This window comes from Thalassophryne amazonica, chromosome 15, assembly GCF_902500255.1.
Source record: "Thalassophryne amazonica chromosome 15, fThaAma1.1, whole genome shotgun sequence".
In the NCBI taxonomy this organism is placed as follows: Eukaryota; Metazoa; Chordata; class Actinopteri; order Batrachoidiformes; family Batrachoididae; genus Thalassophryne; species Thalassophryne amazonica.
In genome coordinates, this window is record NC_047117.1 from 60,603,430 (window position 1) to 60,626,799 (window position 23,370).

At 42.3% G+C, this 23,370-nt stretch overlaps 1 protein-coding gene across 1 annotated transcript in view; it reads left to right on the forward strand.

Annotated features, from left to right (window-relative positions):
• Positions 1 to 694: 694 nt before the first annotated feature.
• The window catches only part of LOC117526442 (sphingosine kinase 1-like), a 96,281-nt gene continuing 73,605 nt past the window's right edge, over positions 695 to 23,370 (forward strand). The window contains exon 1 of the mRNA XM_034188512.1: positions 695 to 1,283. Within this exon, the coding sequence (XP_034044403.1) occupies positions 851 to 1,283 (433 nt within the window). The 5' untranslated portion in view covers positions 695 to 850. The remainder of the gene's footprint in view (positions 1,284 to 23,370) is intronic.

Below are 23,370 nucleotides of genomic sequence, written 5' to 3' on the forward strand. Positions count from 1 at the left end.
CATAAAATGATTTAATTGAAAATAAATAGGTCAGTAATATTGAAACCATAAAAATGGACCTCTGAATATTCAAAACGTAATTTTTTTCAGCTCCCAAATTAAAGCTAACAATTTGGAACTGGCAGGTGGTGACAGCTGAGTACCTTTATTTTATTTTTGCAAGACTAAAATTACGTTACATCAAACCTAATGGCATGAAGACAATTTGACTGAGCAAATATGCCTTTGGAAACATAAATGCTGTTTCATAAAATAAATAAAAACTTTCAAAATCAGCTCCATGGTTTTTTCATTCCTGGACGCTGCTGCCACTACCTGCCAGGACCACTAGAGGGCGCCCAAAAGCAGTACATGTACACACAGAATACACCGTGTAACAATTTAAAATATACCTTGTAAAATGAAGAAATATCTTAACATTTTTTAGATTGAATATTTTAGTTTTATTTATTTGCAGCTTTCGGTAATGTTGCTGCTTATGTGCACTGCTCCAATAATAATAATAAATACACCAGGGACTTGATTAATTCACATCAGTGAGTAAGCTTCAAACTCTTTCCTGTTACTAAAGCAAATACACCTGAAGCAGTAAAACAACGAATCAGGGCGCAGAATGTGGTGCGCCAAGTTGTGATGTCATGAAGTACAAATGTATCGGGAGCCGATTCACGAAAAATAAGTAAATTCATTCAAAACAAAAGTCCGCGTGCATTTTATTGTGAAAGGTTCAAGGTCTATTTCCGTTGTTGTCGGTGTCTTGACGCCGGTCCTCCGGTGCCTGTCTGTCACTCAGTCACAGCGGCGTTTGTGTCGCTTCGTGTGAGACTCACACGAACTCGAACCTTTCGGGATGGACCAGAAGACAACAGAACCGGAGCCGCCTCACCTCCGTAACGACCTTAACCCGGTGTCCCTTTACGGGGTGTTCACAGCCAGCGGTAACAGAAAAGTGCGCTGTGCGGTGGTGCTGACGGACCGGGAGCTGACGGTCCAGAGGCTGACGTCGAGACCTTTCAGGCGGAATAAGTTGGTGCTGAGCCTGAAGGACTGCGTGGGCAGCCGGGCTTACCGGAGAGATGACGGCGCCGACCCGGCAGCCTACTTTTCTGTCTACTTCTACCCGCTGAAGAAGCGTTGGGTGAAAGCCGGCGTCGCGCGCCAGAGGGTGGAGCAGTGCTTTCGGGTCGCCACCGTGCAGGACGCGCGCGCCAACCTGGAGGAGGCCGAGAAGTGGGCACGCGCTGTCCGGGAGCGATGCGCACGTCAGCGGTACCTGAGAGAAGGCGAGCAAAAGTTATTACACGAGTGTATATGACGTCACAGAGCGAGCAGCAGTGACGTGTATATTGTAGCTGACACTGTTTGATAGTTTAACTCTCAAAGTTGAAGTCACAATCCGCGATTGGCGTTTGTAAATTTATAAGCGATTTACAATTTGAGCCAAATACTCTTGGACACAGTGTGTAAAATTAACTGTGTCCAAGAGTATTTGGCTCAAATTGTAAATTGTGGTTACTTTGAAGGTGAATCGGAATTACAATTTTTCCTGTGTGCAACCCCCACTAAAACAGCAAAGGGGTAACTGAAGGTTAAAACTTTGATACAAAAGTTTCAAAACATAATACTGATTCAAATTGCTCAGAAAACCTAAAGAACTGGATGCTTTTGGAACGCTGAAGTTTGTGACTGTTCTCACGCACACGTAACTGTTCGCTGACTTTCTAGTCTTATGGCTTCCAATCACAAATGTGTCCAAACAAAATTGGTCTTCTTCCATTGTGCCAACACTGCAGAGAAAAGCTTCAAAATTAAGAAATAGTGAGTAATTTTTTTTATTGGTTCTTGTACAGTTGTAGGTGCGGAACTGGAAGCCATAAGAATAGAAATTTCGTTAATGATTGTGGCGGCCATAAGAATAGCCACTTTGAAATTTAAAACAAACATAATAAAATATTGCTGCTTCAAATAGTTCTGAAACTCAAATTGAGTTGCGTCAGAACATGATTCAGTGTTTTGAATTATTCTCATCATTAAATGAACCAGTTGCCTACCACAGTGATTCAGTGTTTCAAAGTGATCAAAACATTAAAGGAACTAATTGGTCATTGGACTGATTGAGTTTCAGAAGGCAAAAAAGAAAAAAACTTGAAACTATCGACTTGTTGAGAAAATTAATTCATTTCATTTATTTGTTTGTAACATTATTTTATCAAGAGTGAGTTACACTAAATAATGTATTTGAATTTTTAAACCAAACAAATCTAAATTAACTTGGTTCAGCGTATGATTCTCTTTCAGAATCAGCTGTTTCAGAAAATGGTTCTGTGCTTCAAAATGACTGAATCCCTAAATGAGCCAGTTGTTTCATACAAATAAATTGGTGTTTCAAAAGGTTTAAAATCTAAATTAGCTATTTTCCTCAATAAAATGTATGTTTTATGTATTTAGAAGATTGTATTGTACACAGTGATTTACAAGCATACATTCAACAGTACTTTTTGTATTTTGTGAACTTATTGAACCAAATGCATCTGAAAAAGGGTTCAGTGTTTCAGAGTGTTCATAAATCTAAATGAACCAGATGTTTCAGTAAATGATTGTGTTTCGATTTATTCAGAGTGGTAAATTAACCATTCCCTGCAAAAATTATAATGTTTCCAAGACTCAGTTCTACAGTAAATGAGCCAGTTGCTTCAGTAAATAAATTAAATAAATTTTTATGCATTTGGAAGAGGTTTTATACATAGCAATGAGTTCATGAAAAGTGTGAATCTGAATGTTAGGAGCAAGCTTGGCTTCATTGTCTTTTTTGTTTGTTTGTTTAACAGTGCTTTGACACACAAACAGAAGGAACTGGGATTCACTACCCTCACCCTGACACTTTTGTTAATGGCCAAAACACTGAATGGGACAATTATTTCAGAAAGTAGTTGGCAGCACGGTGGATTGGTGGTTAGCACTGTTGCCTCACAGCAAGAAGGTCAGAGGATCAATTCCCACCTGTGGCTTTTCTATGGGTAGTTTGCATGTTCTCCCTGTGTTTCTGTGGGTTCTCTTCGGGTGCTCCGGCTTCCTCCCACATCCAAAGACATGCAGGTTAGGTGGATTGGAAACTTTAAAATGTCTGTAGGTGTGCGAGTGTGAATGTGTTTGTCTGTCTATATGTGGCCCTGCAACAGACTGGCATCCTATCCAGGATGTACCCTGACTCACGCCATATGAATGCTGGGATAGGCTAGAGCCCGAAGTGACCCTTAATTGGAGTATGCAGTTTAAGATGAGTGAGTGAGTTGTATGGTCTTTTAAAACACTTAAAACATTAAATTAACCAGTTAATTCAGAAAACATTTAATTTTTTAAAAATGTTCGAAGCACTTAGTGAACCATTATTTTAGATACTGGTCAACAGATCCAAACACTCAAATCCTGGTGACCAAGTGGCTTTCAGTAATGGTTTTGCCACTGTTTTGAAATGTTCAAAACAATCAATGAACCAACTGCTTCAGAAAATTTAAGTGTTGCGCAATACTTGAAACACTAAATTAAGCAGTTGCTTCAGAAATTGTTTCAGTGTTTAAAAATGGTGGAAAAACAAACCAAATGTGTTGCTTCACAGAAGTATTCATTTATATTTGGAAGGTGCTGTTGTTTGAATTGCTGTACAGTCACATTCTCTGACTTTTCATGCTGGCCTAAGAGCTTAAAGAAAGTTTATCTTCAGTGTCTTGTTGAATGACACTTTGACTAATACACAGCAGTAATGGGATTTGATCTTGACCCTTCTTGCCAACTCATACTTCCCACTGAGCAGTGGCCACTGTTTATTTTTAAACACTTAAAGCACAAATTGAAACACTTGTTTCGCAAAATAATTAACTCTTCTTAGACAGCCTAAACACTAAATGAACCACTTGCTTCACATTTGGTCATTGAAGCAGCAGAGATAAAAACTTCAAAACTACACAGCTTTAGATGAACTCATTAGGTTCTCAAGCAGGCTTGAAACCTCACAGATTCACAAAACTATGAACAGCGATCATTCCATTAATCACCAGAGGAGGGTGGTGGTTATGTGATCATCTATCAGTTTGCAGATATTAAAAGTCCAAAACTGTTTTACAGATGACAATCAAATATCTTCAGTTTCTTGAACATTGCAAGACAGATAGTCCTTTGACTTTTATACCTTTATGATGTCACAAAGATCTGATCTAGATAAAATTCAGTAATCTGTCTGACCCCATTAAAGTTTTGCAAAGGCGATTGTTACCCTGTTGGAGGTATGTCTTGTCTGATTACACCTTGTAGTTCATTAATTGTTATTTGATCAGTAGGTTGTGTCTCACTTGCCTACTGTGGCCTCTAAAACCTCAAGGTGGACTCTGTTATTTCTCTGCTTGCTAACTTGATGCTCCTTCTCCAGCAGGGGTACATTCATTATCTGTCTATCTTTGCGACATTCCACCCAACTGTCACTTCTGTAAATCTTTTGCTGACTCTTGCTTCTGTTGATGTTTGCAGACAGTAGTTAATAACTGACTGAACATTCTTGAGCAGCTTCCAGCATTGAACACATATTTTCTTAGTGGTAGTCAGTCCCATCAGACTGGTTTTTCAGGTCCTCTCTGAGATGGATTTGTTTGGAGTAGTTGAGATGGATTATCCACAGGCACATGTTTGTCGACTGATGACCTGTTCTGATTCATTCAGAAACCATGTTGCACTGGACATTGTGCAGTTTGCAGAAAGAAGGTCAGAGTGTGTGAGGTTGGTTTGTGTCTTTATTCTGGTAGAGCAAGTAGCTTTGTGGGTTAGGCATTGGACTGCCAAGAGCAGGGTTTGATTCCAGGTGTATGTGTCCTTGGGTGAAACACTGCTTTTGCATTGTCTGTTACCCAGCAGTTACCCTTGGCTAACCTGCAAAGAAGCACAGGTTTGATGGCCTGTGTAGGACTTTTGTTCATTTGGGATATATGGATGTACTACAGTAAAATCCCCAATTCCAGTGACGTTGGGACGTTGTGTAAAATGTAAATAAAAACAGAATACAATGATTTGCAAATCCTCCTCAACCTATGTTCAGTTGAATACACCACAAAGACAAGATATTTAATGTTCAAACTGAAAACTTTATTGTTTTTGTGCAAATATTTGCTCATTTTGAAATGGATGCCTGCAACACATTTCAAAAAATTGGGACAGTGGTATGTTTACCACTGTGTTACATCATCTTTCCTTCTAACAACACTCAATAAGCATTTGGGAACTGAGGGCACTAATTGTTGAAGCTTTATAGGTGGAATTCTTTCCCATTCTTGCTTGATGTACAACTTCAGTTGTTCAACAATCCGGGGTCTCAGTTGTCGTATTTTGCACTTCATAATGTGCCACACATTTTCAGTGGGGACAGGTCTGGAATGCAGGCAGGCCAGTCTAGTACCAGCACTCTTTTACTACGAAGTCACACTGTTGTAACACCCCAATACCATCACAGATGCTGGCTTTGATGATGTAAACATACCACTGTCCCAGCTTTTTTGAAATGTGTTGCAGGCATCCATTTCAAAATGAGCAAATATTTGCATAAAAACAATACATTTTCAGTTTGAACATTAAATATCTTGTCTTTGTGGTGTATTCAATTGAATATTGGTTGAGGAGGATTTGCAAATCATTGCATTCTGTTTTTATTTACATTTCACACAACGTCCCAACGTCATTGGAATTGGGGATTTTACTGTAGTACATCCATATATCCCAAATGAACAAAAGTCCTACACAGGAACCAGGAAGTCTCAAATTAACATCATTGTCATGCAACTACTTCTGATTTGAAGAGAAAAAACATTATGTGCATTCATTCATTCATGTATTAATTTATTTTCTGGACCAGCTTACTCCAGTCAGTGGTCACTGGGGGCTGGAGCCTATCCCCTGCCACCGACTGAACGCATCGGTCCACCCTGCCTTCATGGCGCATGCATCAGCCGCAGTTCACCGATTTTCACCTCGTTTCTGCTTAAAACTGCACTCCAGTCATCATCTATCTCAGCGACAGATATCTGAAGCTTTTGTATAACAATCATTTCCACATAAATTCAGCATTATTTCATAATAAAAAACGGAGGAAGCAATTAAAGAGTCGTGGCTACAGCAGCTGCTGCCGCATTCGCTGCACCTCCGTCATTTCAACGCGTCAGTAGTGACTCACCGATTATCATCTCGTTTCTGCTTAAAGCTGACTTTAGAATATTTAAGAGGTTTTACGTTGTCGTCGGATGATTAATAATCACATTATTCCTTTTGATTGCTTTGGGTGTAGAGACTCAGTCTCAGATGAGCTGCTGTGGTCCCAAATGACGCATGCACAGTGAAAACAGGGAGGACCTATTTTTGGGGGGGCCGTTATGTCTGCGACACCGGCATCATAGGTTGTGAGGCTAGGTACACCCTGGACAGGACGGCAGTCTATTGCAGGGCTTGTGTGCATGTGTAAAATAATTAATGAATTGAAAAAATAAATAAAGTGTGGACACACTTTCCCATTCAAGTGAAAGTGTGTCCAAATGTTTGACTGGTTGTGTCTGTATGTGTGTGTGTTTGTTTATACACACCACCGTATTTAAGGAGTATAAATTACACCAGTGTGTAAGTCACAGGACTTCCCAAAGGAGTTAAAAAACCGTGACCCAAACTATGGATTGTGGTATACATGGTTTATGTATTACTTCATGTCACCCAGTTCAGGCTCCGGGTGACCAGACTCTTCAGTTGGACATTTATTCCACAAGATGGAGCTACTTTTGCCACAGTTCCGTGGATGCACACTTTTAAGGCTGCGATTGTCGGCCTTTAATATCAAAATTTGCAGAACTAGGCTGTCTCATTTCAAAGGCTGCTTGTGCAGCGGTCAGTGTGTGCAGCCTCCTTTCACCTGCAAATGAAGGATACAACAGGTGTACCCGTCACAGCCCAAACAGTTCCATGAGTCACTATGCGATTTCGTTTGATTTATTTATTTATTTTTTCTGAGACAAAGGGGTTGACAAATTAAAATAAAAAAAAACACTTTTTCAGGCTCTGCATGTGTAGTTGTAAATAAGTAATATTTATCAATAATGGGCCTCATGTATCAACGTTACGCACTTGTGGCATAAATTTACGGTGTAAATTGAAGTACACCAAAGTTGCCATGACATGTATCAAGCAGTGCGCACCTGCCCATTTCCGGCGTACGCCTGACGTGACCTTGATAAATGCGGCGGGTGAAAACAATCGTAATTATAATGAACACGCCCATAAATATTCAGACTCTGCTTCAGACACACCCTCATTTTACGACATGGAAGCCAGGAAGACGGCAAAGAAAAAGAACTCCACCAATCACGACGCGTGCCAATAGAGCGTCAAAAGCGGCCGTCGTATCAATTGTTTTGTAGTATAATCAAAAAAATGTTACAGTGGTCCCTCGTTTATCGCGGGAGTTACGTTCTAAAAATAGCCCGCAATAAGCCAAGTCCGCGAAGTAGTCAGCGTTATTTTTTACAATTATTATAGACATTTTAAAGCTGTAAAACCACTTTATACACTTTTCTCAATCAGGCATTAACATTTTCTCACTTTTCTCTCGTGTGTAAACACTCTCAAAGTTCAAACCTTTGTAGAGAAATAAGACCAAACTGTTTTCAGGCCCAAACATTTGTTTGAGAAATAAAAATAGAACGTTTTCCTATAAATAATTCTGATGGCTTTTAGAACTAACGAATTTAATTTTAACGATCAACGTACGAGGTTGGACACATAAGAAATTATTAATAGTGACTGACCAGTATTTCACAGTTCCTCTGATCGCGCCTCTTCGTCCTGACGCCGCGCCTTTTTCCACTGAGTCAAACCTCGCTGCAGGTGTCTTTTTCCGAGTGACAAACACAGTTATGGGTAGTTGTTGTCGCTCTTTTTTCTTCTGGGCGAGAAGATTCTTATAAACAGACACGCAGACCACAATGCACTGTAAAAAAAAAAAAAAAAAAAAAAAAAAAAAGCATGCAAAATTGGACTAAAAGAATCCGCGAAACTGCGAGGCCGCGGAAGGTGAACCGCGTTATAGCGAGGGACCACTGTATTCCCTTTTCACATGTCAATAATGTGAATATTTGCTAGCTCAATTAATAAGACACGCCTAATTTTTCAGATTTCTTTATTTTTAAAATGTATTTCTTTATATATTTTATTGTAACAAACAAATGGAGAAGACAAAACCTGATTGCAGCACGGGCGAAGGGAATGACAACACTACAGTTGTTATTATCAGTTCCATTGTCTAAAACGATCACACCACATAAAGTTAAGCTCAGCGCTGCTCTGGCTCCAGGCTCGAAGTCTGGAGAAAAGGCGAGCAGCGCTTTCTTTGCAGTCAGCGCTGTGGCCATGGATCGTGCTCGAGACCAGCAATCCAACAAAAGCGGGATTTGTATTAATTATTATGTAGTATAATCAAGAAAGTGTTATTTATTTAACATATGCATTGATTTGTATGATGGCACTGTTTATCATGTTGATCATTTTCATTTTTATGTGGATTCCAGTGCTGGATCATTTTGGTGTATAATTTACACCACCTCTCGACTCGGTGTATATTTACGCCAACGACCACATTGATAAATGCCAAGTAGCGCAGCCATTTTGGCGTACACCCCATATACGCTCAAATATCGCTGTACGCAACGTCGATACATGAGGCCCAATGTGTCTGTAGGGCTGAAGAATTTGGGGGACACAGCCCTTAGAAGGGTGCAGACCCTGAATTGGGACACAGCTGCAGACTGATCATAGGAGCATTATGTGTTATGTTATGTTGTGTTAAGGAAATGTTATGTTCTATATTACACCTATCAGTATCTTTAAAAACCCAAGGTTACTACTAAATATGATTTATAATCCTTTTGTATTATCAGAATAATACCTCAGAGACAAAACATCTTCTGAGTCAAATGTGGCTGTATTAATGTCACATAAATGTTATGCAAACTTTGAATTGCAGTATTGAATACTAAAGAAGCTCTTACTGGACTATTGTTTTTAAAAACTGTGATCTGTGTGACTTTTCTGAACAACACATTTGCATTACAGATATTTAATTTACCATTTGCCCCTATAGCTTTGTTCCTTGTCTCATTACTTTTTTGCAAGGGTTTTCTTTGCTTTTTTGTGAATAAAACACTGTAAGTGAATAAAACGGGTGGAACGGGCTGGTACAAATTAACATTCAATAACTGCAATGCAAACAAACTATTTTAATAGGAACAAATTGTCACTGGTACATTCTGTTTTGAACTGCATTCTTGTCTCTTATCAGCTCTAGTTTCACAGGCTCTTAGATTACCTTTTACTTACTCCTCAAATGGATAAAACAATAGTACCTCTCTGGTATGGAGTTGTATTTCGGTAACCCCAGACGGTGAACACCTCTGCACCTCCGTCTGCACCTCTATTGACACATCACTTTTATCTCTTTCATTATTCCTTTGATTCCTTCTCACATATTCTTCGATCCGGATTGCTTATGTTTATCTGTTTGCTGACCTGTGATCTTGATTTCAATCTTTCTTTTTGTTCACTCATATTTAAATGGTGATCTGTGATCTAACCTTTGACTAAGGCTGCTGACTCTGGGGTTGTATGACTTCAGAGAAGTCAACAGTAATGTCAGGAAAGCCAACATCGACTCGAATCAGTGCCCAACAAGTGTCATAATCATGTGATCAGCATCTTGTCAGTGTAATACTTCGCATTGTGGTAAACCAGTAATGTCATCAACTACTTTGTGCAACCTAATGCTGACCTTTGATCCTGATCACTCATCTTTGATCCAGGTGCTTGAACTTTGTTCCACATCTTTAACGCTGCATGGTCTTTGGTATTTAAAAGGATCTAAATAGGCTGTTTTTGTAGTTTTATTTTGGTTGCACCATCAGGATCAAAGAAATCAGGATCATGGGGCAGGTCCTGATTACAGCATGACATGAAAGATCAAAGTAGGAGTGGTATCAAAGTATTCAGGATGGAAGATAAAGATGAATGGTGAGATCCAGACCCTCATCTAAATTTAATTAACTCTTTTAAGGCCTACCTCTCCACCAAACTGAATTTTGCCCCATGGCCCAGTGTTACAAAAATCACAATATAGTGTAAAATGAAATGGCAATGCTTGTAGATTCAAATTTCTTAAGTATTGTGCTCTATATCGAATTTGCATCCAGGTATTATGATACATATCATATCAGAAGATAAGTAAAGTATAGAGTTGCCCCATAACTCTATAGAATTCAGTCATAGATAGTCCAAACTATACCTTTTTGGAATCTTTACAATCAGACAAATAATGTGGTATAATTTTCAATACGATTGGAGCATTTTTTATATTTTGACCCCTATGTAATTCTTCAATTGACCCCTACGTGGCTACCTATTGAAAATTCAAGTGGCCTGTCGGTTTTTTTCAAAAGAGTAATGTCTAAGGTGTACTTTTGCTAAATTTGGTGCTTGTATCACCATTTGAAGGATTCCTCTGTAAATATTCTGTTATCTACTGCACTAAAGTGCTTGGTCCTTCCACATGCTCTCAATTGCTTTCCAGATGGTGGGTTGCTAATGCCCGACCAGTTCCTTGCAATTCCACCTCTCTTTCAAGTTTCACACATACGTATCTACCAAATGCAGGTGCTGTTTCAAGTATTGTTGCATGTACACCACCTCCCTTTTGTATTGTTTGCACAAGCATCAAGCAGGCCCTCTTCTTTCAAGTTTCTTGGTAAAGTCCCTTTCACACTGGGCCAACATGAAATTGTGTATTGCGGTGTTGTTATGATTGTAAATAGTCAGAAAACAAGCTCCAAAATGCATGCAGCAAAAACTCAAAGGATTAGTTCCAATCCAAAGTGATTTATTTACAGGTGAAAATCCAAAAGTCAAAAAATCCACACAGAGGAAAAAAAAACAGCATTCAACATGCATAGAGAAAAGGCACTTAGTGAAACAAAGACAAAAACCTGATGAGGGGCTGGGAAAGCAATAACTGCACACAATACTCAAAAACCTTAAGACCCAGGAACAACAGAGATCTCAGAGCACGAGTGAGAGAGAGAATCAGACGGCAAAGAACAGAGCACAGGTGAGGACTTAAATAACAGACGAGCCACTTAGTACAGGTGCGGTAACTAAGGAAACTGAGGAAGGACAAAAAGCATGTGAACACTGAACCTAAGGTGACTGAAAATGAAACCTGAGCCTAAAGATAAATACAACGTAAATCTAAGTACCACAGTAAAAGAAGAAAGAAAACGACAAATCCAAATAGACAACAGAACCAAATGTGTAAAACCAGAACTGATCCACGAAAGAACCCTCAGAAAATACTACAATAGAAACCCCCAAAATAACTGGAATAAACATACTGAAAATAATGTACAGAAATTTAATTAACGTTAAGTGACTGTCAAGTGAAGTGCAACATAAAACAGGACCGCAGGGCGACACCAAGTGGCGACTCAGGGAAAGAACACCTGGAAAGGCAACTAAATGGAACCGTGATCAATATCAAAGGTGCAAGGAAAACAAATAGCAAGGCTCCAAAAACCTAACCATCAAAAGAAAACAGAATACAGATAAGGAATACCATGAAAGCAATAACCCAAATGCTCAAACCTACATACAATTAATACAAAAAATAAAGACAACTCCAAAACCCAGCCAAACGGGCTGATGGGCCGAATTACAACAGTATCCCCCCCTCAAACGCCGGCCCCGACGGCAGAAAACCACCCAACACAGAACTGGGAAAAACAGAAACACAACGGAACAGAAACAAACAGAACTAACCCAAAACCCGCAACCAAAAAAAAAAAAAAACACAGGAACCCACAAAACACCAGACCCGAGAGGGAGGGAGGGGGCCGGAAGGCAGTAATGGCCCCCAACACCCCCCAGAACACTGAAACGACAGTCACGAGCATAGAATGCAGACACATTGCGGCCCAATGGCTGACCACAGTCCAAGTTCAGGAAGCTTGAGGAGACACACGACCAGCAGGACCCGGATGCAGCAATCAATGGCCATCCCAGAAGTCGACCAAAGTCCCAAATGTCATCAGGAGGCCACCTTTGCTGCTGCCAGGAGGTATGAACAGAGTCAGGTGGTCGCTCGGATGGCTGGCCGGAAACGGCAGAATTACCAGGAGGAGCACTGCGTGACAACAAACTGACCGAAGCTACATCAGGAGGGTGGTCCTGCGGCCAACTAGAGGTGTCTGCTGAAGTTGCTGCAGGACTGATCGACTGACGGAAGTCCACGGTGGAGGGAGGTGGACAGCCCAATGGCCCACAGGGATGTGCCTCAACATTTTGTACACTGTCAGATGGCTCACAGTGATCCGTCTCAGCGTCAGATGGGAGGTCATGCCGTTCCCTAGGAGCCCACCATCGCAACAGCCATGTGGCCACCGGTTCACCGGAATCCAAAAGAAGAACAGCAGGGCGGCCACCAAGACCTCAGGGATGCCCAGCTGTGGCCAAGGAATGGCATCCTCCTTGACAGGTGTGCTGGCATCATCAGGAATCCCCTGAGCTGGCTCTTCCATAAAGCAGACGACATCGGGATCCCCTCCAGCCGGCTCCTCCATGCCACTGACGTCATCGGGAGTACAGGCGGACAATGCCTCAGGAACATCTCCGGACACCGAAGTGGACGGGACCTGAAGAGCACAGATGTCAAACAGCATGGACTCTGTTGGTTCCACAGCACCACTGATGCCGTTGGTAATCAGGGCAGAGGACCCCACCAAAGCCTCATCAGCCAGCTCAGAGGCGGATGGCTCCTGAAGAGCACAGACACCTCCAGACACGGAGCCCACCAGCACCTCTGAAGGTCCGTCGATGCTGAAGGGCCAGACTGACGATCTCTCTAAACCTGTCATCAACAGTGGCTGAGTCCATTGGCTCTTCCAGGGTTGCAGAGATCGGTAGTGCACTAGACCTCTCCTCGGACCTGGACAGAAGAAGAGAGGAAGGAAGGAGGAGAAGGAAGGAAGCTGCTCTGCGACCCCTGAGCTGGAACACAGAGTCGCATTTAAGTCAGATTCAGCTTGGACCACCAACCCAGGCAGTAGCGGCTGGAGAGCCGTGGCCCCCCAGGAGCCCGCTGACGGTTTTTACGGCCGGACTTAGCCCGGCGTTTCTTCTCCCTCTCTGGTGCCTCTCCTAAACCTAGGGGAACATACCATGAAGGCAAAGGTAATGGTAGCGTTCTTGGTTCAGGCAACAGAGGAAGCACAGAGGGTGAGGGAGATGGGTGGAAAACAGACTGTGGAGGAAATGAGAAACTCAATTGTGGAGAAGGCGAGTGGAAAGCTGAACCAGAAACGGAAAGCCGGGGATCAGTTTGTAGGCTGGAGGGCTGTGGGAGCAGTGACTGCAAACTGGCGACAGAGTTTTGGAGTGACTGCATCACGTCTTGGATGACAGACGGGTTGGTCACGGGAGGTAGTGTGGTGGGAGGGTTTGCCATGTATGTGGTGGTGGAGTGTACATGTGATGTGGTGTAGTGAGGTGTGGAGTAATAGGATGTGTTGTGGTTGTCGTGCCAGTCAGAGACAGTGGGAGGAGCTACGGAACATGGACATGACGTAACTGAAATTGGAGAACGCAGGGGGCTGGAAGTCAGGTCTATCTTAGAGGTCTTGTGTGTCGTGTCAATTTGTGTGTCCTCGAGGGGGAAGGTAAAAGATGGGCAGGGAAGACTATGGAAGGTGGAGTGTGAGAGGCAGTCTTACTAGTCGTGCGATTCCTGGGGATGGTGCCCAGGGAGGGTTCTACTAGTGAGTCCTGGGGAACTGGTGAGTATAAAAAGTCCACCGGGTCATCAATGTACACTGGGACCTATTGTTGAATGAACAGAGTTCGAATGTGGTGATGGTCTGGGTAAGCAGTCATAAGGTCTGGTTCAGCCTGGGTAATATTCTCAACTGTTTGCAGGATAGCATCTTGCTGTACAGGATGAGTACAATCTAAGTAGTCCAGATACAACTCCCTGATCTGGAAAAATACCTCAGCAGTGTTCTGGAGGTCCAGAGCCTCAGAATCCTCTACTGTATCCAATATACAGTCTCCTGCATCCGACAAAAATTCATCCTCTGAATCTGAGCAGGTGTAGTCAAACTGAGGTTTTGAAGTTTTAGCTGGCAGATGCTTCTCCGGATCCCAGACCCAATTTGGCAGTTTATCTGCTTCAAACAGGGAATCCAATTCATAAAGAGCAGGAAAATAGTTAAATACCCAGGGATTACCCTCCACCAAGTCCCATGCTTGATTCAGAAAGTCATATCTTTTCTTGGGTGTGTATGTGTGGTGGAAGCAATCAAACAAATGAGTTAATTCGGAGAAAATCATTCTAAGAGCCTCTTGATCCAAAGTTGCAGATAGGGCCCTTTTAGAAAATTGTTGACGATCCAGGAGGGAGGAACCGGAGGGTTGTCTACAGCTGTCCACACTGGCACGTTCATACACGTGACCAAAAATACGTTTCTGGGTCCCGAGCCCATTCAGGAAGCTGTTTTTGGTCAGACAGACCCTCTAAAGCAAAAAGTTCTGGAAAGAGATCAAAAGCCCATGAATTAGTGTCTAACAAATCCCAGGTTTGATTCAAGAAGTGCTGCTTCTTACTGGGAGTGTAACTGCAGTGAAAGGAGTTGAAGCAAAGTCTGAACTTTTCCCCAAAGGCTTTAAAAGTCACTAAGTCAGGGAAGCTACCTGCGGAGCTCATAATTATTTTGGCCGTCTGATTCTGTTATGATTGTAAATAGTCAGAAAACAAGCTCCAAAATGCAGGCAGCAAAAACTCAAAGGATTAGTTCCAATCCAAAGTGATTTATTTACAGGTGAAAATCCAAAAGTCAAAAACTCCACAGAGGAAAAAACAGCATTCAACACGCACAGAGAAAATGCATTTAGTGAAACAAAGACAAAAACCTGATGAGGGGCTGGGAAAGCAATAACTGCACACAATACTCACAAAACCTGAAGACCCAGGAACAACAGAGATCTCAGCTCGAGTGAGAGAGAGAATCAGAAGGCAAAGAACAGAGCACAGGTGAGGACTTAAATAACAAACGAGCCACTTAGTACAGGTGCGGTAACTAAGGAAACTGAAGAAGGACAAAAAGCATGTGAACACTGAACCTAAGGTGACTGAAAATGAAACCTGAGCCTAAAGATAAATGCAACGTAAATCTAAGTACCACAGTAAAAGAAGAAAGAAAACGACAAATCCAAATAGACTACAGAACCAAATGTGTAAAACCAGAACTGATCCACAAAAGAACCCTCAGAAAATACTACAGTAGAAACCAGCAAAATAACTGGAATAAACATACTGAAAATAATGTACAGAAATTTAATTAACGTTAAGTGACTGTCAAGTGAAGGAAGGTGCACACAGGTGGACTACATTCTTTATAGGAGATGCAAGCTAAAAGAAATCACAGACTGTAAGGTGGTAGCAGGAGAGAGTGTCACTAGACAGCATAGGATGGTTGTTTGTAGGATGACTTTAGAGGTAAAGAAGAAGAAGAGAGTGAGAGCTCAACAAAGGATCAGATGGTGGAAGCTGAAGGAGGAAGACTGTTGTGTGAAATTTAGCAAGCAGGTGAGAGAAGCACTAGTTGGAGAGGAAGCAATTTTGGACAACTGGAAAAGTACTGCAGATGTGGTGAGGGAGACAGCTAGGGCAGTACTGGGTATGACATCTGGACAGTGGAAGGAAGACAAGGAGACTTGGTGGTGGAATGAAGAGGTCCAGGAAAGCATAAGGAGAAAGAGGTTGGCGAAAAAGTTTTGGGATAGTCGGAGAGATGAAGAAAGTAGACAGGAGTACAAGGAGATGGGGCATAAGGCGAGAAGAGAAGTGGCAAAAGCAAGGGAAAAGGCATATTGCGAGCTGTACAAGAAGGTGAATAGTAAGGAAGGAGAAAAGGACTTGTACCGATTGGCCAGACAAAGGGACAGGGCTGGAAAGGATGTGCAGAGTAAATCAGGAAGTAAAAGAGATTAGCAAGGAAGAAGTGAGGGCTGCTATGAAGAGGATGAAGAGTGGAAAGGCAGTTGGTCCAGATGACATTCCAATGGAGGCATGGAAATGTCTAGGAGAGATGGCAGTAGAGTTTCTAACCAGATTGTTTAATAAAATCTTGGAAAGTGAGAGGATGCCTGAGGAGTGGAGACGAAGTGTGCTGGTTCCTATTTTCAAGAACAAGGGTGATGTGCAGAGCTCCAGTAACTACAGAGGCATAAAGCTGATCAGCCACAGCATGAAGTTATGGGAAAGAGTAGTAGAAGCTAGGCTTAGAAAACAGGTGAAGATCTGTGAGCAGCAATATGGTTTCATGCTGAGAAAGAGCACTACAGATGCAATGTTTGCTCTGAGAATACTGTTGGAAAAGTACAGAGAAGGACAGAAAGAGTTACATTGTGTGTTTGTGGACTTAGAAAAAGCTTATGATAGGGTACCAAGAGAAGAGTTGTGGCATTGTATGAGGAAGTCTGGAGTGGCAGAGAAGTATGTTAGGGTAGTGCAGGACATGTACAAAAATAGTGTGACAGCGGTGAGATGCGCAGTCGGAATGACAGACTCATTCAAGGTGGAGGTGGGATTACACCAAGGATCAGCTCTGAGTCCTTTCTTGTTTGCAGTGGTGATGGACAGGTTGACAGATGAGATCAGACAGGAGTCCCCATGGACTATAATGTTTGCAGATGACATTGTGATCTGTAGTGAGAGTAGAGAGCAAGTTGAGTCTAGTCTGGAGAAGTGGATATATGCTTTGGAGAGAAGGGGAATGAAAGTCAGTAGAAGCAAGACTGAGTACATGTGTGTGAATGAGAGGGAGCCCAGTGGAATAGTGCAGTTACAAGGAGTAGAAGTGGTGAAAGTAGATGAGTTTAAATATTTGAGGTCAACTGTTCAAAGTAATGGAGAGTGTGGTAGAGAGGTGAAGAAGAGAGTGCAGGCAGGGTGGAGTGGGTGGAGAAAGGTGGCAGGAGTGATTTGTGACCGAAGAATATCAGCAAGAGTGAAGGGGAAAGTTTACAAAACAGTAGTGAGACCAGCTATGTTGTATGGTTTAGAGACAGTGGCACTAACAAAAAGACAGGAGGCAGAGCTGGAGGTGGCAGAGCTGAAGATGTTGAGATTCTCTTTGGGAGTGACAAGAATGGACAAGATTAGGAATGAACATATCAGAGGGACAGCTCAGGTGGGACGGTTTGGAGACAAAGTCAGAGAGGCGAGATTGAGATGGTTTGGACATGTGCAGAGGAGGGACCCAGGGTATATAGGGAGAAGGATGCTGAGGATGGAGCCACCAGGCAGGAGGAGAAGAGGGAGACCAAAGAGGAGGTTCATGGATGTGCTGAGAGAGGACATGCACGTGGTTGGTGTGACAGAGGAAGATACAGAGGACAGGGTGAGATGGAAACAATTGATCTGCTGTGGCGACCCCTAACGGGAACAGCCGAAAGACAAAGAAGAAGAAGAAGTGACTGTCAAGTGAAGTGCAACATAAAACAGGACCGCAGGGCGACACCAAGTGGCGACTCAGGGAAAGAACACCTGGAAAGGCAACTAAATGGCCAATGGGATACAGAACTAAATGGAACAGTGATGAATATCAAAGGTGCAAGGAAAACAAATAACAAGGCCCCAAAAACCTAACCATCATAAGAAAACCCAACAGCATGAAAACAGAATACAGATAAGGAATACCACAAAAGCAATAACCCAAATGCTCAAACCTACATACAATTAATACAAAAAATAAAGGCAACTCAAAAACCCAGCCAAACGGGCTGATGGGCAGAATTACAACAGGTGTACCGTCCACGCCGAGTTTTGCAGCTCTACGCTGAGATTTTGCTCCCTCCGCAGCAGTATGCTGAAGGGTACGTGAGGCGGTGACAGGACAAAATCCCAGCGGACAAAATCCCAACCCCTTAATGTTTAATTTCTTGCGTCTGCCTCATGTGGTTCCATGGCAAAATCCCAGCGGACAAAATCCCAACCCCTTATTACAAAAGTGGACAAAATCCCAGTCTCATTCCAAAGTCTCATTTCACTTGTTAAGAGGTTTCAGCTTTTTCAAAGTATTGAGTATTGTGTTGAGGTGACACCATAGTTGTTTAAAGTAACTGTGATATTCTATTTGAAAGTGTGGGGAAAAAAATGTAATTAAATGTGTGTGATGAACTATAAATAAAATATTTTGAATGTATATATGTGTTATTATTTTATATTTAAACATATATTTTACATTTATATTTATTCATGAGACTGGGATTTTGTCCACTTTTGTAATAAGGGGTTTGGATTTTGTCCATTGGGATTTTGCCATGGAACCACATGAGGCAGACGCAAGAAATTAAACATGTTTAATTTTTCTGCATAGAGCACTGGACGCAGAAAGTATGCAGTTTTTAAGCAAGTCTGTGCAACACTGCGCTACTGTTTGCAAATCTACATAACACTGCGCAGCTGTACACATCCAAAAATTGAGTGTGTGCATCCAGAGTGAATCAGCTGGAGAACAGGTGTAACGTGTGTGTGTGTGTGACTGCATGATCCACTCAGCCCACAGCGCCTCTGTGTGCTTTACAACAGGTGATCAAATGGGCACGCCAGTGTTCCTCAGAGGCATGTGTGTTCATAAACAGCTGAATGACTTGTACTTCTTCTGTGTAGGCTCTCAGTTGTCCAGGTGGTTTCCATAGTAGAGAAGCTTGAATCTTCGACTGGACTGGGTTGCTTGACACGAGGACGTTTCGCTTCAAATCGCAGAAGCTTCCTCAGCTAAAATTCTTGCTCTGGTAGTCTGACTTCTGTCTTGACTCTTGTAGAGAAGAAAATACAGAAGCCAACAAAAGCTGGAGTTTTTTTTTTTTTTTTTTTTACCTAACCAGACCCCTCCTACCGAGAGGCCGACTGCTATAGGCTAGTGACTAAACAATAGCTCTAATTAGCAACGATTGTGCTCTAGTTAGCACCCTCCTAATGACAGGGCAGCTGTCCCTCCTAATGATGGGACGGAAGCCTTCCCTGATGGCTCCCTTGATGACTCTCCTGATGACGTGAATGACTCATTACCATGAACAAAGGACTGAAACTGCTTTGACCTGAGTACCCCATTGTAAACAGGGGACAAAGCGTGTCTCAGACCCCCTCCCCGGTTAAGGCTGGGTTTCAACTGTTTTACAAAGAATGCTTCCTTGACACCTCTCTCAAACCATTTCTTCTCTCTGGCTAAGATTTTAACTTCCTTGTCCTCAAACGTGTGGTAAGTGTCTTTCAGGTGGAGATGAACTGCAGACTGGGGTCCATTTCCGCCCTCTCTGCGGTGCTGGTATAGCCTTTTGTGTAAAGGTTGCTTAGTCTCACCTATGTAGTGTTCATTACAGTTTTCCTGACATCTGATAGAATACACTACATTGCTCTGTTTGTAACTAGGGATCCTGTCCACAGGGTGAACTAATTTCTGTCTCAAGGTGTTAACTGGTTTAAAGTAAACTGGGATTTTGTGCTGTCTGAAGATCCTCTGTAGTTTTTCCCCCTACTCCTGCTAAATAAGGGAGAGACACTCCTCTTCTTCTTGTCTCTGTCTCCTGTCTGTCTGACCATCGTGGGTACCCACATACTGTGAGGGCTTTCCGTACAAGTTGTTGTTCTTTAGCCCTTCCCTCTGCAGTTGTGGGCACCTGTAGGGCTCTGTGTTGAAGAATCCTGATCACAAACCACCCCCTTGTGTTCAAGGGGGTGGTTTGAGCCAAAGAGCAGATATTGGTCAGTGTGAGTGGGTTTTCTGTAAACCCCTGTCTGGAGCTGCCTGTTCTCTTCAATCGTAACATCACAGTCCAAGAAGGCTAAATGGTTGTTTCTGGCATCCTCACGTGTGAACTTGATATTGGAATCCACCGAGTTGATGTGTTCTGTAAAGTCCTCAACCTCCTGTTGCTTGATTTTAACCCATGTGTCATTGACATATCTGAACCAGTGACTGGGAGAGATGCCTGTGAAAGACATCAAGGCTGTCTTCTCCACTCGCTCCATGTACAGATTGGCCACAATGGGGGATACCAGAGACCCTATCGCACAACCATGGATCTGTCTGTAGTAATTCCCCCTAAACAGGAAATACGTGGTGTTAAGACAGATCTCCAAGAGTTGGCAGATGTGGTCTGGTGTGAGTTTGGTCCTTTCAAGTAGAGACACATCCTCCAGCAGTCTCTGCCTCACCGCTGAGATGGTCTGGAATGCAGGTGAACAATGATGTCACATCAAATGACACCATAGTTTCATCATAGATTCATCCAGCTGCAGGTCCTTGATCTTGTTCACAAAATCTTGTGTGTTCTCCACATGGTGGTCTGAGTTACCCACTAGAGGAGCCAAAATCCACTTGAGGTGCTTGGCCAAATTGTATGTGATGGAATCTGTGCTACATACAATAGGCCTGAGTGGCACGTCCTGTTTGTGGATTTTGGGCAGTCCATAGATGCATGGAGCGGCGTCCCCAGGGTACAGTCTGTAGTATGTCTGCCTGTCGATGAGTCCCTCTTTCTCCAGGTTTTGGAGGTAGCTAATGATTTTCTTCTTATAGCCGCTCGTGGGGTCTCTCTTCAGACGTTCGTATGTACTGGAGTCACTGAGCAAGTTGTTGATCTTGGCCTTGTAGTCCGATGTGTTCAGGACCACCGTGCATCTGCCTTTATCTGCTGGCAGGATAAGGATGCTTTGGTCCTTCTGCAGTGAAAAAACTCCAGCTTTTGTTGGCTTCTGTATTTTCTTCTCTACAAGAGTCAAGACAGAAGTCAGACTACCAGAGAAAGAATTTTAGCTGAGGAAGCTTCTGCGATTTGAAGCGAAATGTCCTCGCGTCAAGCGACCCAGTCCAGTCGAAGATTCAAGCTTCTCTACGACTTGCACTTCAGTAATCCAATCAGAAAACTTGCATTCTTTCAACTCAAAAATCCAGAAATCCAAATAACAGAAACAGCAGATCTTTGAAAAAAGAGCAGAGAGGACACAAGCCCCCCCCCCCCCCCCCCCCCTTCGCTTTCTCTCTTTAGAATGCTGATAAGAAATGCGATGCTTATCAAGCAAGTCCCTCTGTGGTTTTTCTGCTCCAGGTGCGTTTCTCAGAGGATGTCACAGTCTGATCACACCTGGTCAGACAGAAGCACTGTGATGATTTAAATTTTTAAAGCACCAGTCGACCATGATCAGGTGTTGATCACGGTCGACTGGCGCTTTAAAAGTTTAAATCATCACAGCGATCAGGTCTTATCAGTTTCGCTGATCAGCGGACCTGATCAGAAAGCAACTGGCGCTTTAAAAGTTTAAAGAATCACCACACTCCATTCGTTCATGGCATTGTTTACCACAGCCAGACTCATCACGTCACGGTCTGATCACACCTGGTCAGATAGAAGCTCCGTGGTGATTTAAACTTTTAAAGCACCAATCGACCGCCATCAGCAAGCACCTGATCGTGGTCGATTGGCACTTTAAAAGTTTAAATCATCACAGCGCTTCATTATTCAGGTCATCACAGACCTGATCAGGTCTGATCAGATCAGCAGACCTGATTAAGTTTAAAGAGTCACAGCACTTCATTCATTCATTCACGGCAGCATTTATCACAGCCAAATTCATCAGCATTCTGTACACAATGAAAAGGATCCACCAAGACAAATAAATAAATAAATAAATAAAATGTTAAATTACTCTGTTTGTGACCTGCACAACACAGTGCAGTATCGATCCGAACCACCCGGTGTAAACAGGGCTGTCGGCATACGCTGGCTAATTGTTAAATTGTGACAGCTGCATTCATTTATGCCAGTGTTTCAATGTGTGACAGGGCCTTAAGCAACTGTAAGCAAGACTAGGCATGCAACCATGCGCAATCACACACCAGCATAAACCAGGACTATACCAAATTTGCGCAATTTTCCAGCGTACTCATGTGCATTTTAGCACAACTGTATGGAAGCCTGGTGTGAAAAGGGCTATCAGTTATTTGGTGTGTCGTGGAATAACTCTCTTTTCATGTGAGAGTAAAAACAGTTGTAATCTGAAACTTTGCATGATACAAGTTTTGTTCCTGGGTTTTTTGTTTTGTTTTGTTTTTTTCCTCCACTGGGGTTTTTTTTTCTGCACCCCATCATTGTCCCAATCCTATAAACTCAACTTTTTCAGTAGGAAAATTATGTTAAAGTGTAGATTTTCAAAGTATTTCTTTCTTTTTTTCCTCACCACATTGTCCTGGTTGTATGAAATACACAATTTTTTTTTCCTTAACACCACCACCCAACCCACCACCACCACCCCCCGCTCCCACAGCCGTAGTATCAAACAGACAAAATGTGCTGTAATTCTATACTGGCCGTCACTGTCATCATGAAAAAGATGGGATTTTTTTTTTTTTGCTCTGTTTTGCAAGACAGTATTGTCTGCTGTGAAACTTATGAAACTGCCAAGAGGTTAACCTAACAGGTTTTTATCAAATAATCCAACACAGTTGTTTCCATACCTTTTTAAACTTTGTGTATTCATGTCATGTTGTGTTCCTGACTCTATCTAACCTATTCCACTTAAAGTCTTCAGTGTCAGGTCAAAGAAAAGAAATTGCTTCAAATGTTTAGAGAAATTGCAAAACCAATGGTATCAGTAGATCATTCTGGAAAAAAACAACAGTTTTGGATTATTGTGTTACAAGATAATTTAACCCATTCATACAATTTGGTACACTGAGAATCTGTGAATTGTGCTGTGTTTGCTGCAAATAAGTCATTGACCAATATTTGCTGCTTTACTGGGGTTTTAGATTTTGATAAAATGTAGGGTTTCAACATTCATTGCTTAAAAAAGAGATTTCTTTCTCCATTTAATTGATGAAATTATTCTATTATCAAATTGGAAACCTGATTTATCACACAATGATGCTGTTTGTCCATCTGTATTGTTAGGTTCTTTTATCATGGTGAGACCTCCAAAAACAATTGGACAGGAAACGGACTTCAAAGTTTAGATGTTGTATTGTAAAGAGTTGTTACACCGATACAGAGTTATCTCAGCGCTGGGATCTTGAACCGGCCGCATGCAAACACCAGGAACAAAGAACCCCGACTTTCTTTGTCTTCTAACTTTTATTCCTGTGCCTATAGGCCGTTCTTAACCTGGTTTGAGTCAGTGTCTGTGAGCTGGCTGGTGGTGAAAGTGGGTGGTATCTGTTCACGGTGCATTCATGGTTGTTATGTAAAAATCTTTTA